An 18,341-nucleotide genomic window follows, 5' to 3' on the forward strand; every position below is an offset into this window, starting at 1 on the left:
CACAAGTATTTGGGCATTTATTTAGAATGAGATTTTCTTTATCTATATGTATTTTTTATTCTATTCCTGGAAAATCATATGAAGTTGAAAAAAATGGGTGTCGGCAATTTTCCGTGTAGTGGCACAAGACAAGAATAAATAACTATTACACAAAGCCCAGTGAAATCCATGAGACGTCCATGCATTGACATGCTGGGTAGTGCAGAATGAGAGAGCGGCTGCTCTACCCACCGTCTTACAGATGAGGGTCCTGAACCCCATATCCAGATGGCATGATGGTGGACAGCAGTGTAGAATTGTCTTCACACTGACTAGGAACTTGTATCGCAGAAGTCTGTATACAAAAGTTTGTGCATTCTTCGTAATAATCAGTCCTTGCCAAGCGAAAATAAGTCATGTGGTAATTGACAGGGGCAGATTAGAGTAGTCACAGAAACCTAGTAGTAACATAAGCAGTGTTTAATTGCGGAATACCTTAGCTACTTCGACACTCTCTGCGACCATGTAAGTGAAGTTGATGTTCACCAGGTCTGTGCCGGAACAGACGCACATTACCCGGCCGTCAAGTTCATTCTCGGCTTTTCCAGCAGACTCCAGTGCAGACAATATTTTTGGATCCTGAAACAAAAGAAAAAGTTTGATTCAATATCACAAGATTTCTATTGTTATGTACATCAAATTCCTTACAGCCAACAGCTGGCACATCTAGATGTGGCTCTAAACCAGTGCGATCTACATATGAAGGTCTCTCATTTGGTTGAAAATCAATTTTCAAAGCTCAATAAAGGGCTGGCCTTTACCTGGCGTTATAAGAGTGTTCCCCAACTCCAGTCCTCAAGGCCCACCAACAGGTCAAGTTTTCAGGATTTCCTTTGTATTGCACAGGTGATGCAATTATCTCCTTGGCAATACTAAGGAAATCCTGAAAACATGACCTGTTGGTGGGCCTTGAAGACTGAAGTTGGGGAACACTGCGTTAGAGAGACAGCTTATTTCCTTCTAGAGGGAAGTTATTTGCATAAATATTCTTGGGGTGTATTGATTTAATGACTGGATCTTCACAAAGAAAATACGAATATCCTACGGTGCAACCCGAACAATTGGCAGCGTCATCAGCCATGTGTATTTTACTCTGCAAACACAGTGTTTTGGGGTGTTGCCCCTGTTCAGTGCAAAGCATGATATCGGCTGTCTGATTTGGCTGTATGAAAGACCTATGATGGGATCTACGGTCTATGGTTTCGCAATTTGGATACTTAATTTCACAGAGAAGCATTGCAAGGCTTAAAAAGCCTCCTTACACTGGCATGTCAGGCATGTCACTCTCTAGTCTACAGGGAGAAATGTTACCATTTAGATCTCAATCATAAGCCTCTTATATACAGCCTAATCAGATTTCATGCTTTGTACTGATGAGGGGCATCACCCCAAAACAGTGTCTGCAAACTGAGATTCTGGTTTGGTTTTAATCCTTAGTCTATGGCCAGGTTTGTTAAAGGGTCGATATTGAGTTTTAGGATTGCTTCTCCTAATATGTGGCGCTAGAGTTCAAGTCCTCTTCCTCTCTTAGGCTATGTACCCACGTTGCAGAAATGCTGCGGAAATTCATTTCCGCACTCCCGCCACGGGTAAAACGCATGCAAATTCGTGCAGAAAACAAGCATTTTGCAAGCGTTTTTCGCTTGCGGATTGCTTGCGCATTCCAAGCGATTAGCATCACTTGGAATGTGAAGGCGGGATGTTAAAATAATAAAAAATATTGTTATTCTCACCTTCCGACGGCCCCTGATCTGCTCTGCGGCGCTCCCAGCATCTTACGGTTCCAGTAATGCTTTGCGCGAAGGACCTGAGATGACGTCACGCTCGCGAGACCGTGACATCATCACGGTCATTCGCGCAAAGCATTACTGGGACCGGAAGATTCTGGGAGCGTGGTGACAGGCGGGAAGGACTCCGGGGGCCGCTGGAGGGTGAGTATATCACTATTTTTTATTTTTGCTCTATTTTTTACAGGATTATGGTATCCAGGGCCTGGAGGAGTGTCTCCTCTCCTCCAGACCCTGGGTACCATCCGCACATGATCCGCTTACTTTGCGCATGGTGGGCATAGCCACATGCGGAAAGTAAGCAGATCAATGCATTCCTATGGTGCGGAATTGCCGCGATTCCGCAAAAAGAATGAGCATGCTGCGGATTTTACCGTGATGCGATTCCGCAGCGGTAAAATCCGCAGCATTAGCACAGCATGTGCGGAATCCCATAGGATTGTATGGGATGGGTTTTCTTAGCGTTTTCGCAGCAAAAATGCGAAAAAAACGCAACGTGTGAACGCAGCCTCAAGAGGTAATTTGTATTTTTTACTTTGAAACACTGCAACAGGTCAGAGACGCCATACTATTCCAGCTGGGGAGTGTGGACCCGATTCGTCAAAACTTTTATGTCGTTATTCTTTTGGATAATTATGGATAGAAACATAAAAAATATTTTCCTTTTTCCAGTATTTCAATTTTTTTTAAATTTCCCACATGAAATGATCTCCGTTTCAGTGCAGGGATGTTAGGTGGCATGTACACACTCGGTACAATGCTTCTCTATGACATTTAGTATTTGACATTTCATGCTCATTATTATGAGGTCGCTTACGGTCTGATGTCATTTGCAGTTTGTCACTTGTGTTATCAGCTTGCGGCTGAGCAGGATCTTCTTTCCTTTAACGTCTTATTTAAACCACAGAAAATCTAAAGGATTTTATCTTGAATTTTCACATACAATCAAGGGGAAATAGAAAAGCTCCAAATCAGATAACCTTTTCACAGCTAATTAAAGTAGCGCAACACAGCAAAGAAAGAAGTTTTTGTACAAGAACCAAAAAAAAAAAAAAAAGGTTCAGATGACATTACCTTTGGTATTATGCCATAACGTATACTGTTGATTAGAGAACATTCTAGGACCTGGCCTTCCTATAATGGAAAAGAAGAAGAATACTTATAGTAAGTGAATAATATTTAAAGGGTTCGATCGTGACTTGTAGGATTGCTGCCTCCCACAGGTGGCGCTATATAGTCCTCTTCCACTCTGAAAAGGCAATTTGCATATTAAAATAAACTATAGAATGCAAAAATGAACTGACTACCATACAATCAAGCTACACAATGATGAGAAATGCACGAAGTTTGAAGAGGATACTTGTTTATTTAATTACATGTATGTATAATGAATGAAAAATTTTTTTGCAATTGAGTTTCATTAAAAATTGTACACCTTTTGCCTTCCGCCTCTGTATTGCCCTGTCTACTTCTGGCTGCAGAATGAGTTAACAGTGAGTCAGTCATTACGCTTTGATGGGAGGTTATAAGTGTTACTGATTTATGACCACATGAAAGTTTAGTTCAACTTTGGTGTGGTCATAAATCAGCAGAGAGGAGCAGAAAAAGACTGATAAAAGAGCAATCTCTCTATCTGAACCAGATCACTGTTAAGTTTTTAGTTAACTCATTCTGTTACCCCCAATGTGTAGGGAAATAAAGAACCTGTATAAGCCAAATGGTGCAAAATTTATAAGAAAACTCAATCACAAAAATGATTTTTAACCCTAAATACATATATTTAAGTAAAAAAAAAAAAAGCCCCCTAACGCTATCCATAATCCTTCAAAGGATTTTTATAAAACCAATTACAATTCCCTAAAAAGGCTACAAACTAAGCTTTTCACTCGGGAGGACCTGGGCTATCCTCATTAGGACTCGCGCAGAGTATAACTTGGACGAGTGTTCTCGTCATTTTGATGGGTAGCACTTATCCCCATGTTAGTGAATGAGGCTGGGCACATATCTAATCTTTTCGGCAGAGCGAGTGGTCCGAGGAAAAAAATGGCAGCATGCGCTAGATGCCTCCGATCAGATCACACTCGGCCATTGAAGTCTATGGGTCCTTGGAAAATATCTTAGAACACGTGGATGACATACGAGTGTGGGTTGATTTTCATCCATTTTCAGACTGAATGGAGAAAGTGGAGAAACTTCCTTTCTTTTTCTCCCCTTCCATGTTAATCAGATGACACTGTGACCAAACTCTGATCAAACTGTGATTAGCAAAATCGAGAGAATAGTAGTTGTGTGACCCTAGCCTAAAGAGGGTTTTACACATAGCGATATCGCTAGCGATATCGCTATAACGTCACCAATTTTGTGACGTTATAGCGATATCGCTAGCAATATCGCTATGTGTGATACTTACCTCCGACCGCCCCCTCCGCTGTCCATTGCTGATCGCGCGAGAATGTCCGGCTCCATTTCTCGTCGTCAGCTTCCTGCTGTGACGACGAGCGACGCGTGGAGGCGGGCGGGAGGACGTCAGGATCGCTGTGTGTGAAAGGTAAGTATCGTGCGCTGCGTCGCTGCTGCATCGCTGTGAAGTCTGCCTGTGTGACAGCTCACTAGCGATCATTTAGGCTACTTTCACACATCAGTTTTTGTGCATCAGGCGCGATGCGGCGAAAAGTGTAAAAACCGGATCCGGCGCCTGTTGCCACCGGATCCGTTTTTTTCCCCATAGCGTTTCATTATCGCCGCATCGCGCCTGATGCCTATGCGGCGTATCCGGTTTTTGCCAGATCCGACAAAAACAGCCGGTCCGGCGTCTGGAAAAAACGTTCTCTGCAACGTTTTTTCTCAGCGCCGGACCGGCTTTTTCCACAGCGCATGCCCGGACTCTGTGAATGTTAACCCCACAAGTGCCCGGTGAGAGAGAGAGAGATCTCTCTCTGTCACCCAGACACTTGTGAGAGATCTCTCTCGCCGGGCACTTGTGGGGTTAACACTCACAGTGTCTGGGTGAGAGAGAGAGATCTCTCTGTGGGGTTAACCCCACAAGTGCCCGGCAAGAGAGAGAGATTCTCTCGCCCCGGACACTGAGTGTTAACCCCACATGTCTCTCTCTCTCTCCAACCCCCTCTCCTCTCCCCTCCCCTCTCCTCTCCTACTCTCCCCTCACCTCCCTTTCAGCAGCTGTCTCTCTCAGCGGCTGTCTCTGTCCACCTCCTGCTGTGGCTCCTTTAAATCACGTCCGAGCCGTATCAGACGCCGCACACACATCCGGTGTCACGGCTGCAGGCCGGATCCGGCGGCCCGGCTTTTCGCCGCACGCCGCCGGACCCCACACACCGGATGTGTGAAAGTAGCCTTAGCGATGCACCAGCGATCCTTACCGGGTCGGATCGCTGGTCGGATCGCTGGTGCATTGCTAAATGTAAAAGGGCCTTTAGGGTAGGGTCACACGACTGTTTTCTCCGCTTCTATCTGATTTTTCTGATCAGACTTTGATCAGAGGTTGACCAGGGTATGATCAGAGTGGAATTAGTTTTCTTAAGGGTACTTCACATATAGTGAGATCGTTAGCGAGATCGCTGAAACGTCACAGGTTTTGTGACGCAACAGCGACCATGCCAGCGATCTCGCTACGTGTGACACATAGCGGCGACCGGGCCCCCGCTGCGATATCGCTGATCGTGCTCGAATGTCCTGGGCCATTTTTGATCGTTGGTGTCCCACTGGCCAGCATGCATCGCTGTGTTTGACACCATAACAATGACGAGCGACCTCGTTGGCGACTCAGAACTCAGCGATGCCGGTGTGATTTAGATTTGTCTTTTCAACGCCCCCTCAGCTCCAATTGGTGGTCTCAAATTAGGATCTTTGTAGCGTTTCCTTTTATAGGTCAGCTATCAATTATATGCAATCATAACATTTAACATGTACAGTTATAATAATCGCGTGTCCCCGTGTCAGTGACTGTGGATCCACGAATAAATAGTGCAGTAGCAACTCAGACAGGGACGCTGAAGCAAACCGCGTAGTGATAGCGCAGTAGTGACCACCAATCGGAGCAGAGGGGCGTGGAAAAGGCAACGCTGAAGCACGCCTATCGAGGTCTGAGTCGTCAGAATAGCTGCTGTGTGACAAGGTCCCAACGACCGCCGAGGTCATTACACGGATCGCCGTATCGTTGCTGTGTTGTTGAGTAGATCTGCCTGTTTGACATCTTACTAGCGACCATGTAGCGACGTACCAGCGATCCTTACAGGTCGTATCGTTGTCGGGATCCCTGGAACGCCGCTATGTGTAACAGTACCCTTAGAAGTGGAGAGGGATAAAAAAAGGTTCTATACCTTATACCAGGGTTCCCCAACTCCAGTCCTCAAGGCCCACCAACAGATCATGTTTTCAGGATTTCCTTTGTATTGCTCAGGTGACAATTGCTTCACCTGTGCAATACAAAGGAAATCCTGAAAACATGATCTGTTGGTGGGCCTTGAGGACTGGAGTTGGGGAACACTGCCTTATACAATCTCTCTGTCCATGAAAATCAGACCACACTCAGATGTCATCTGTATGGGGTCCAATGTTTTCCACGGACCCATAGACTTGCATTCCGATTTTTTTTTTTGGATCAATCAGCACATCATTTGAATCGGACATGTGCACAGCAACATACTGTATAATATCTTAGGTATGAGGGTTATTCGTGGTGAAAACCATGGATAGCCTTGTACGAGGAGATCGATTGAGTCCTGGGAACATTTGTTTTCCTTTTAATAGATTGGCTAAACATGAAAAATATTCAGTCATTGGGTGAAATGATTTCTATGCTTGTTTAAAAATCATCCCTCTCTGAAGCACCTTGTGTTGGGTAAGGGTCTGTTCACACGTGTTTTTGCAGTGTTTTTCCATGCATTTTTGGACCATCAAAGTGAATGAGATTTCTGAAATCTCACGTTGCTTGTTTTTTCTTTGCAGATTTTAAGCCGTTTCATATTTCCAGCATGTCAATTCTTTCAGTGTTTTGTAGGTTTTTTTCAACTAATCAAATTAATGGGGGAAAAAAATGAGTAAAAAAAACACGTAAAGACGCACGTATTTTACACACAGTTTTTTCTTGCCAAAAGACAAGTTTTGGTGCAGAAATGTCTTATGCAAATACTTAACGTGTGCACAAACCCTAAACGGGACATTCATTGCTGAGAACAATGATATTCTATTGCACAGAACGATTATAATAATGATTGTCCTGTGCCCATGGAAGTGCAATTAGTCTCAAAGGCTTTTAAAAGTCCGCTGATCGACTTACATGTAGCTGAATGGCGGTCTTTTAATAGCCGCAATTGGCCAATGTAAATGCACCCTTACTTTGAGGCACCGATAGGGAGGCCCCCTCTTAAAGGGTAGTGATTGTCCAAAGCAAAGAACTTCCCCCTATCTGAAAGACAACACAGAAGGTTAAAGGCTTCCAGAATATGTGAGTAACCGAGGTTCTTCCTCTTCGTATATTGAAATCCGTAAACAGAATATGACACAACCATTATGAAACTCCAATTCGAAGTGCACCTGGTATAAAAGCGCACCGCACGCATGCTGGAGAAAGGTGATGGTACCCGAAATGTAGCAAGGGGTGGAATGTGGCTAGCTACCTACTGATGGGAGCTATATGCACCCTCTTTATTCTTTTGGACATTGGGCCAACACTGGGGCTTTCGCAAATATTCAGTGAATGAATGTCTTGCATTTTATCACTTGAATTTTTGCACCTTCGCAAAGACTGTTCGGCTGTGCAACTCTCTATTTGGAAAAAAATATCTGCTCATATCATGGCTTTAAGCGATTATACCTAAAACCAGGGAAGAACAAAAAATAGTATCTTTGAGAGATGTAACAAGTACGTCTGACTTCAGAAAAAATCTTACATCATAAAGATGACAGAGTGCCAAAAAATCAGAACTTCTGAGAAGCCTACAGATGGCCCCGAGAATTTATTGGGTAAAAACGAAAAAGATAAAGCACGTTGAAACGTTCTAAGAGCCCCCCAAAATCACAGATAACTACATCTCACCTATGTGTAGTATTAGGCAAAGAAGAAATTATCTTTTTGTAAATTAAATTAAAAAAACCTGCTAATAAATCAGGGCTGTGGAGTCGGTAAGCCAAACCTCCGATTTCACCTCTGACTCCTCAATTTCCATGACACTGACTCCACGACTCCCTCATACCAGGGCTATGGAGTCAGTAAGCCAAACCTCCAACTCTGACTCCTCAATTTCCAAGACACCGACTCTGACTCCACGACTCTGACTCCACAGCCCTGTAATAAATTAGTAGACTACCTGGACCTACAGTGCACACGATCGGAAATTTAGGCTAAGTGCACACGTTGCAGAAAATTTCTGCACAAAAACCTGAATCCCTTCCCAGAAACCGCACCTATTTTTCCGCGGCGGTTTTTGCGCGTTTTTTGCGCGGTTTTGATGCGTTTTTTACCGCAGCGGTTTCTAAACGCATGGGAGAAGCCAAAACCACGGAAAAATCCGCAAAATTAATGAGCATGCTGCGTTTTTTACCGCGATGCGTTTTTATCGCGGTAAAAAACGCATCAATGTACACAAAAAGTGCAAAATGCATAGAAATGACTGTGCAGCTTATTTTTAGCGGTTTTATAGCGGTTTTATAGTGAAAACCGCGGTAAAAACCGCTAAAAAAACGCTGTGTGTGAACACAGCCATATAGTCAGGGGTTGATTAGTGAAACATGCCTGGTTTCTGCCACAAACACCTCTATATATCGTATTTTCCAGCGTATAAGACGACTTTTTAACCGTTGAAAATCTCCTCAAAAGTCGGGGGTCGTCTTATATGCCGGGTGTCGTCTTTAGTGAAGCAAGCTGCATACATCCGGGACGCCCGGGGCATGGAAAAAAGAGAGCGAGCGGCCAGCGCCGCTTCACTCTAGTCCTTAGGAGTAGAGATGGGCGAACCCGAACAGTAGAGTTCCGCACTGCTTGGGTTTGGCTGCCCGAACACCGGATGTTTGTCGTGCAGTCATGTGTCATTCTTTCAAGTAAAGGACTTTTTCCTGGATGTCTGTTTTCTTACAATGTGACTATAGGATTAGTAATGGATGGGTGTCTTAAAGACGCCTCTACGTTACTAAACCATGGGCTTCATGTCACCCGACAATACAAAGTTGACATCAACCCCACAAATATGAACCCCAGTTGCCACCAAGTCAAGTGGGAAGAGACGGGCAAAGCGCCAGAATTGGCGCATCTTATAGATATGGGTTTTCTGGGCAGCTGCGGGCTGCTATTTTTAGGCTGGAGGGGCTAATATTCATGGCCCCTTACCAGCCTGAGAATACTAGCCACCAGCTGTCAGCTTTAGCAAGGTTGGTTGTCAAAAATGGGGGGGGACCCCATGCCGTGTTTTTTTTAAATTATTTATTTAAATAATAATAATAATAATAATTTTATTTCTATAGCGCCGACATATTCCGCAGCACTTTACATTTCAAAAGGGACTTATAAAGACGATAGACATTACAGCATAACAATAATCACATAGATTATAACAAATACCAAGAGGAATGAGGGCCCTGCTCGCAAGCTTACAATCTATGAGGAAAAAAGGGGAGACACGAAAGGTGGGTGGTAACAGTTACCTAAATAATTAAAGATTGAAAGTTACCCATTACCTGTGTTAAGGCTCATTCACACGTCAGTATTTGGTCAGTATTTTGCATCAGTGTTTGTATGCCAAAGCCAGGAATGGAACTTACCAAGGAAAAAATATAATTGAAAGACTGACTCCTGTTCTTTATTTTGGAGACATTCCTGGTTTTGGCATACAAATCCTGATGAAATACTGATCAAAATACTGATGTGTGAAAGAGGCCTTATAGTGAATAGCTAGTTTCCAGATCGCTGGGGGTCCGACCGCTTCAACCAGGCATCAATTTCACTGAGAACTGGGGCTCTGAAGAACCCCCTTGTAAATGGAGTGGTGGTTGATTGTGCGCACTCTCACTCTTCATTCTTACTGTAATGTCGAGGTCAGCGCTCAGCTATCTATGGTGGTCACATTAAGAATGGATGGAGCAGAGTTGAACATTTACAACATCTGTTCTTCAGAACTTTGGTTCTCGTGGGCAGTTTAGGTCTCAGCAATCAGACCCACATCTATCTGGCCAGAGAATAACATAGATAGGGGATATCTTCAAACTTGAGAAATATCTATTAGAAGCCATATTTCAGTTTTAAAAAAAGGAATAACTAAGAACCTGCTGAATAAAATGTTTAAAAATGATACAATTTTGGGAAGTCCTGTACAATATATTGTGAGACGATAACCCATTAATACAACATACCTTGCCTTCACTTTTCCATGTGAGAAAAAAGCCAAATTCATCCACTTTAAAGAGGCAATTTGGTTCAAACACAAATGATTCCTAAAAAAGAATACAAGACAAAACTGATTAAGAAATATCACTGCAGATATATATATATATATATATATATATATATATATATATATATATATATATATATAAATTGGGGCAACTTGGGGGTCAGTAAGCTGTCAGGATCACTGTCTTCAGATGTTTGGCACAGAAAGACTACCACACCGACACAGTGAATTGGGTTCAAAACAGAGCTGCGACCAACCTTATTATTTTTATGCTCAGCAAACATCTAAATCACAGCACAAAAATATATTCGGGGCCGTCTAGCCTCTAACCTCTTGCTATCAGAGGCTCCTTCCGTACGATCCAATACAACTGAAAGCACTACATGATCCTTAACATATTTCAAAATGGTGACTCTCAGAGGCCTTGGCCCTGTCTGTCCTTCCCCACTGTATGAGCACAAAGCACCTTGGAGCCTTCACAGCTAGCACCTAATGAGGCTTGATAGGCAGCCAAAACCCTGGACCAACCTGAATCTATCTATCTACAATCCAAAAACAAAGAGTGGATTCTAATAGCCATTACGATGTGACGTTTCGACTAAAAAAATAATGATATTTTACCAACCAACATTATATTTAGCCACATATGGGCTAATAAAATCTGCTATTTTTGGAAATATTTTGGAGGGGTTTGCTGTCTATTTTTGGCTTCTATATATTGGAGCCAGTGTTTTGGTGATCGAAGAAGTGCACCCAAGTAGATCATATACTTGTGCTGCTTTAATTCCTGATCTATCTATCTATCTATCATTATAATGTGATATTTGTAGTTACCGTACATCAACCACATTTTTCGCCATCGCATCCTAAAGTGACTATCACCCACATGCCGTTCCTTGGTCCAAAAATGCAACTGGTTTCCCATTTCCACACAGGATCCTCCTTGTAATTCTGTCCTCATTACAGATTTGTCTCAGTAGCAGCAATAAACCATTCTGTCTCTTACCTCTTCATATCTGTCAAACATAGCTCCATCTTGCATGAAAGAAGGAACAGGCTTCTGCCAATTGAATTCATATGGTTTGGCCATGTTTACTTTACAGAGGTCTGGAAGATATAACACAGAAATATGGTGACATCCCATGCGCACAGGTAAAACTGAAGCAAACACATTTATTTGGGATACACCGAAAATATATTTACAGGATAAAATATAGCTACACCAAATGTTCAAATGTCGCCCAGTGGTCACACATCTTGTGGTTTACAGGAGACAAACTGCTAAGGCCTAGTATTTAGCACCTGGTAGATATATTGTGGCACAGCTGGGTCGGTGCTCAAAAGGGGTTTCAACACCAGAGTAATAGTTAAATAAATTTTGCCACTCAACTTGGAAATAGATGATGAATTAATTTTATTTGCAGTCAAGGGTAAACATTTCGGTCAATACATCTGACCTTCATCAATACACCAACTGCTCCTGAGGTGTCCGTATGACCAGAACATGGGAGATACTCATAAGAGCTTGACTCCCGATAAATCTACGTGCAAGGTCCTGAGAGGGCACTGTGAATTAGTGTAGACCAAAAAATGGCCCTCGAACCAGCAGTAGACGCCGCGTTCTTTCCTGGCAGATGATACCACTATCCACCACCGATAGTCTTCTCATTCAGTTGGTCCCTACTGAACACGACTTTGTATGGTCTCACTATTGTATAAACATGCAGACCCAGTGATCCTTATATGAAATTCGTGCTGATCACCATTAATTGATGATTCTATAGGTGGAAGACACCTGTACCACATATAATATTGGTCTCGTATTTGAGTCCTTTTTTGGTCTACACTAATTCACAGGACCCTCTCAGGACCTTACACGTTGATTTATCGGGAGTCAAGCTCCTAATGAGTATCTCCCATGTTCTGTTCATACAGACACCTCAGGAGCAGTTGGTGTATTGATGAAGGTCAGATGTATTGACCGAAACGTTTACCCTTGATTGCAAATAAAAATCATTCATCATCTATTTCCAAGTTGAGTGCCAAAATTTATTTAACTAGTATTTAGCACTTGGCCACTCTCAGACGGGATGTCAATCTGTCCGTATAGTCATTTGTTCCTGAGGTTCCTTGCTCAGCGGTTCCTCAGATCTCAGCAGACAGACCTATTGTGAATACATCTCAGACAGAATGTAGTGCTAAGGACGGGGTCACACTTACAACTGCAATGCGAGAAACTCACGCATAATTACCCGGCAATGCCACCGGCACTGGGGACCGGAGAGCTCAGCTGCATAGAAATACATGCAGCCGCATACTCCGGTCCCAAGTGCCGGCGGCAGTGCCGGGTATTGAGGCGAGAGACTTGTACAAGTTTCTCGCATTGCACTCGCAAGTGTGACCCCGGCCTAAGCAAGAATTACAGAAGTCCATAACATCAAGCTGAGGAATCGGAGCAGAGGTTCCGTACAGCTCTTATCATTGCAGAAATCTCTGACGGGTGATATATACTCACGCTGAAGAAATGTTATTATTATTTTATTATTATTATTATGCTTTGCTTCTATAGCAATATTAATTCCACAGCACTTTACAGACATTATCATCATTGTCCCCTTTGGGGATCACTATCTAAATTCCCTATCAGGAAACCCACGCAAACTCCTTGAAGACATTGTCCTCTGTGGAATTGGAAGCAACAGTGCTAACCACTGGGCCACCGTGCTGCCCATGTCTATGCTGCATGACGTGGACAATCTGCTACAACGAGAGATGCTCTGGCTAAAACAGGAAGGTCCTTTTTGGGGACCTGTTCTGTGACCTCTTATTAGGACGCATTGAACATGGTTGTTGCGCTGAAGTGTGAGGCTGTGATCCCACAATCAGTTTTTGACGCTGTGTATTTTTGCTGGGTCATAAATATAGAAATTTACAGTTACAGCAAAGTGGATTTCATTTATAGAAATCTCATGGCCACTGTGCTTTTTTATGCAGTGTAATCTGATCTGCGGTGACACAAAATGTCAAATTTTATGAATTTTTAGTCCGCAGGTAAAAAAAACGCATATAAACTTTTCATTCCGAAACGACCTAAAAGGCCGGAGTCACACTAGAGAGAAATACGGACGAGTGAGAGGCGCAAAAACAATGCATTGCACTCGGACCAATGTTTCTCTATGGGGCATCTCCCATCAGCCGTATATATTTCTTGGCCGTATTTTATGGGCTGAGAAAATCGCAGCATGCTGCGATTGTCAGCGTATTCCTCCAAAAATACGCCAATGCAAGTCTATGGGGGCGAGAAAAATACGGATTACACATGGACCAGACGTGTGACTTGCAAGAAATATGCACCCGGTGTCCTTTAACAAAAGCCGGCAATTCAGTGCGCGATACAGTAAAATCACACTGACATGTTTAATAAAGAATGGAAAGAATAGATCCAGACACATAGAATACATATATACTGTATATATATATATATATACATACACACATTATATATATACATGTCATTGAGACACACACACACATATATATATATATATATATATATATATATATATATAAATGTAATTACATTTCATAGAGTTCAACATAGCAGAATAGCCGCTAAATCAGTTGTCGGCTTCCATAAAATCATTCCCCAACCCGACATGAAATTACACATGGCTTACATACAGTAAACCATTTCATTTCATTTACAGGGCAATGGGAATAGAGAGGCTAAGTGCCAGAAAATGTGCACCTTTTCTGGGGTGGCTGGGGGCAGACTTGTTTAGCCGGGGGAGGGCAAAAACAATAGTCCCTCTCTAGGTTATCAGGGTGTGTGCACACGCTGCGGATTGGCCTGCGGATTGATCCGCGCGGATTTTGCAAAATCCGCAGGTCAAAAAAAATGCGGTTTATCTGCGGATTAGACTGCGGTTTTGCCCTGCGGTTTATCACCTCTACAATGGAGGAGATGGCAAACCGCAGCGGAATCCGCAGAAAGAATTGACATGTCAATTCGTTCTGCGCATTAGAAACCGCAGCAAATCCGCACAGAAAAATCCACACCATCTGCACTGCGGTTTCCATTTCCCATAGGATATAATGGTACTGTACACCGCAGCAGAAACTGCTGCGGATCCGCAGGGCCAAAACCTCTGCGGATCCGCAGCAGAATCCGCAGCGTGTGCACATACCCTTAATATCTGCCCTCACTCATTGGCTTTCCCTCTCTGGTGGAGAAATTACCGTGGGAGCCCACGCAATTTTTTTCAACGAATTAACCCCTTAATTTAACACCTACATGCCCCAAATTTTACACACATACCCTAATCTAATTATTAGTCAAAGACATATAAAAAAAAATAAATTAAATGAAATGTTTTACTGTATGTACCATACAGTAAAAGTAAAGATCTATTCTTTCATATGTGTTTTAATCTGTCATAGGGATCCATTATATGTCCATTTTGCAAGCCGGTGAGAAAATCTCGGCATACGGATGCCATACAGGTGTCATATGGATGCTTACATGTGCAAAAAAAATGCAGCAACGCCTTGCCAACGGATGACCTACGGATCACTGTTCAGGGAACTTTTCTGCGTATTAAGACCATAAAATACAGACCGTATTTTTATACGTTAAGTGTGACTCCAGCCAAAGGCATTTACTCCACACATGACTGTATCAATAAGGTTTTGTGAAAGGAAGTTTTGATATCAGAAAGTATAAAAAAGGAAGACAGATTTACCTAAAACATGAGATCAAAAAGAGACAGAAAACGCAGCATCAAAAACACTAAGACCACGTTCACACGTTGAGTGTTTGGCTCAGTATTTGTAAGCCAGACCAGTTATGCAAATTGCCTCTTCAGAGAAAAAGAGGACTTGAACTCTATAGCGCTACCTGTTGGTAGTAGCGATCCTAGAAGTCACAATCAACCCTTTAACGAGTCTTGTAATATGACTTAGGATAAAAGCCAAATTAGAATCTCAATTTGCAGACACGGTTAGACGCTCCTAATCAATTTGTTACTTGCATTAAAGACAGCTGTCTTACACAGTCACCTTTATAAAAGACTCCTGTCCACAGACTCAATTAATCAGTCAGACTCTAACCTCTACAACATGGGCAAGACCAAAGAGCTTTATAAGGATGTCATGGACAAGATCATAGACCTGCACAAAGCTGGAATGGGCTACAAATTCATAAGTAAGACGCTGGCTGAGACTGTTGGAGCAATAGTAAGAAAATGGAAGAAATACAAAATGACTGTCAATTGACATCGATCTGGGGAACTATACCTCGTGGGGTATTCATGATCATGAGGTAGGTGAGAGATCAGCCTAAAACTACAAGGGGGGAACTTGTTAATGATCTCAAGGTAGCTGGGACCAAAATCACCAAGAAAACCATTGGCAACACATTACACCGTAAAGGTTTAAAATCCTGCAGCGCCCGCAAGGTCCCCCTGCTCAAGAATGCACATGTGCAGGCCCGTCTGAAGGTTGCCAATTTACACCTGGATGATTCTGTGATTGATTGGGAGAAGGTGCTGTGGTCAGATGAGACTAAAATTGATGTCTTTGGCATTAACTCAACGCGCCGTGTTTGGAGGAAGAGAAATGCTGCCTATGACTCAAAGAACACCATCACCACTGTCAACCATGAAGGTGGAAACATTATGTTTTAGGGGTGTTTCTCTGCTAAGGGCACAGGACTACTTGTCAGGAACACCGCACTACACTCGCTCACTGAGCCAGTGCGCGTGTCCTGAGTACAGAAACAGTGCTAAAAGATACCTGTGGAGCAGGGCAGCAGAGGTGACAATGTGTGCTTCAAACTATTAGTGTCAGGGTCCAGTCAGCGCCGGAAAGTAAAGAGGCACAGGACCTGCGGACACTGAAGTTAGCAAGCTGGCACAGGACCTATAAATACTTATTTCCACCACTGTAGGTAAATTAGTATACTTGCTTTCTTTTACATGAGTTTTTATCACATTTTTGACACTGCATTTTTGTCTCCTTTGGATACGTCATGTATCACATAAAGCTGCTTTGCTTTTGATACTTCCCAGTATTTGGCTTTGACAAAACTTTATTGATACAGTCATGTGCGGATTACATGCAGCGGAAACGCACTAAAACCACATGTGCATTTTTAGCTGTGGATTTTCCGCATCTAACACATGTCTATGGGAAATATCCACACATAAAACTCAGCGTACCCGCAAGAAAAAAGTAACATGTTGCGGATTTGAAACACGCAATGAGGGTCAGTTTACGCCGATTAAAGAAAAGCACCATGGGTGTGAGATTTCTATAAATCCCATCCACTTTGCTGGAACTGTAAGGCGCAGTGTTTTTGAAATAGCAAAAATATGTAGCATCAAAAACTCACCAAAAATTCATTGTGGGCACACAGCCTGAAAGAATATTCACATCTCATAAAGAGATGACATATTGATGATGGGTGGGAGTCAAACCTATGGGAGACAGATCAATCCTAAATATATAGGTAACACCGTACTGGTATACCACTACATCCCTTCTAGTTTTTCCTTGCACAGAGGGGCTACGGACTGCCCACTGTTCTCTAGCCAATAGGCACCGTTGTGGAGGCAAAAAGAGGTGATGGGGATGCAGCGTGCCTCCTTTATTGTCAGGAACAACGGGGTGGTCATAGGGCGGACCTCCCTTCCTGGACTATAAAAATGACGGTAAATCTTAGCGATAGATTGTCAGTTTATAAGATGAGAAAAACCTTTGTAAGTGGCCTGTCATGAAATTGTCCCCAACTGGGGACAGGGACTGTTCGTGTGGATATTGTGACGACAAGAAAACAATTCCTGACGTCAAAATTAATCAGTAAATGTTTTGTGTAACTTGTAAAACCCTCATTGGAGTGTGAAAACACCCAATAAAAACATACAATAAGAGAAAGAAAGAGAAAAAGTCATTATGATTTCTTCGATCGTGTGTTTGTAGCCAGTTACATGGTTAATACTCGGTGATTTAATATTTATGTTAGGACACATCCTGGCAACCAGCATCAGTTTCTTGAAAGCCGCCTCTCTCATAAATCAAAGTAAAGCCTGTCTGACCATAAATCCAGTCTTAATTAGTTTATGTCTGTGGGCGGATGGAGGGATGCATTAGAGAACATTTCCCTTTAAACAGCTTCCTCGCCTGACCTCCTGGATTAGACGAAAGTTGGAGCATTGTTTTCACTTTCAGCCTATGTGCAAAATAGGTCATGATTCTGAAAATGCCCAAAGATGACGGAATAGCGTTTTATATAAAATAGGAATAAAATAATAATACGGAGCCTCATAAGAAACCAGGAATCACACGATGGATGAGAATACAACCTAAGGTTCCTTCAAGGGATCACAGATGAAGTACCCTAAGGTAAGACGCAATGTGATCTGCAGAACACTATGGACGTCATTTTCCGTATAATGTGACAATAGTAAAACAGTGGTTACCATCCTCCACCTCCCGGAATATTACTTACTACACTCATGATGTTTCTGCATGCTCGGCCTAATTGAATGACCTTATCTAAAATGGAATGTGGGACCTTGGAGGAGATGCCAAATTTCACTTCCATGCCAGGGTACTGATTAAGTTATTTATTTTTGCATCCTTACATGACATGAAAGTTTGCAGCTAACAATGCTCACTTTACAAACACAACGTGAACATTTTTATTCTCATGTATTTGCTGAGAAAAGCTTCTAACGTGACTGCAGACTAGTGAATCCTCTTGGCGCACACAAATAGTGACTGCAGACTTGTACTCTAGGGTCGGACAACCCCTTTAACTGGCAGCTGTGGCTGATAGAACAATGTCATTCATCACCAATAAAATCAAATGTGTTTAATGGATACCTTATATGCTTCTCATAACAAATCTATTAAACCAATACAATTACAATCTATGGGTGACGAATGCCACTGTTAGGCATCCATTTAATGGGGTTGTCCAAATTGGTGATATTGATTACCTATTCTTAGGAAAGGTCATCAATATCAGGTCAACACCCAATATCCCCAACAATCAGGTGTTATGAGCTCTGTTGGATAGGATAGGTCATCAATATCAGATCAGTAGGGT

The 18,341-nt window shown here is 42.6% G+C and overlaps 1 protein-coding gene across 8 annotated transcripts in view; it reads right to left on the reverse strand.

Annotated features, from left to right (window-relative positions):
- The window catches only part of PLCB4 (phospholipase C beta 4), a 380,991-nt gene that overhangs the window by 145,056 nt on the left and 217,594 nt on the right, over window positions 1-18,341 (reverse strand). For all 8 annotated transcript variants that reach the window (XM_073553858.1, XM_073553856.1, XM_073553855.1 and 5 more), the window contains 4 exons: window positions 11,238-11,338; window positions 10,191-10,271; window positions 2,901-2,960; window positions 475-618 (listed from right to left, as the gene is read on the reverse strand). In XM_073553858.1, coding sequence (XP_073409959.1) covers window positions 475-618; window positions 2,901-2,960; window positions 10,191-10,271; window positions 11,238-11,321 — 369 coding nt within the window. In that variant the 5' untranslated portion in view covers window positions 11,322-11,338. The remainder of the gene's footprint in view (window positions 1-474; window positions 619-2,900; window positions 2,961-10,190; window positions 10,272-11,237; window positions 11,339-18,341) is intronic.

This window comes from Dendrobates tinctorius, unplaced genomic scaffold (genome assembly GCF_039654945.1).
Source record: "Dendrobates tinctorius isolate UK_male_01 unplaced genomic scaffold, ASM3965494v1 ptg000203l, whole genome shotgun sequence".
In the NCBI taxonomy this organism is placed as follows: Eukaryota; Metazoa; Chordata; class Amphibia; order Anura; family Dendrobatidae; genus Dendrobates; species Dendrobates tinctorius.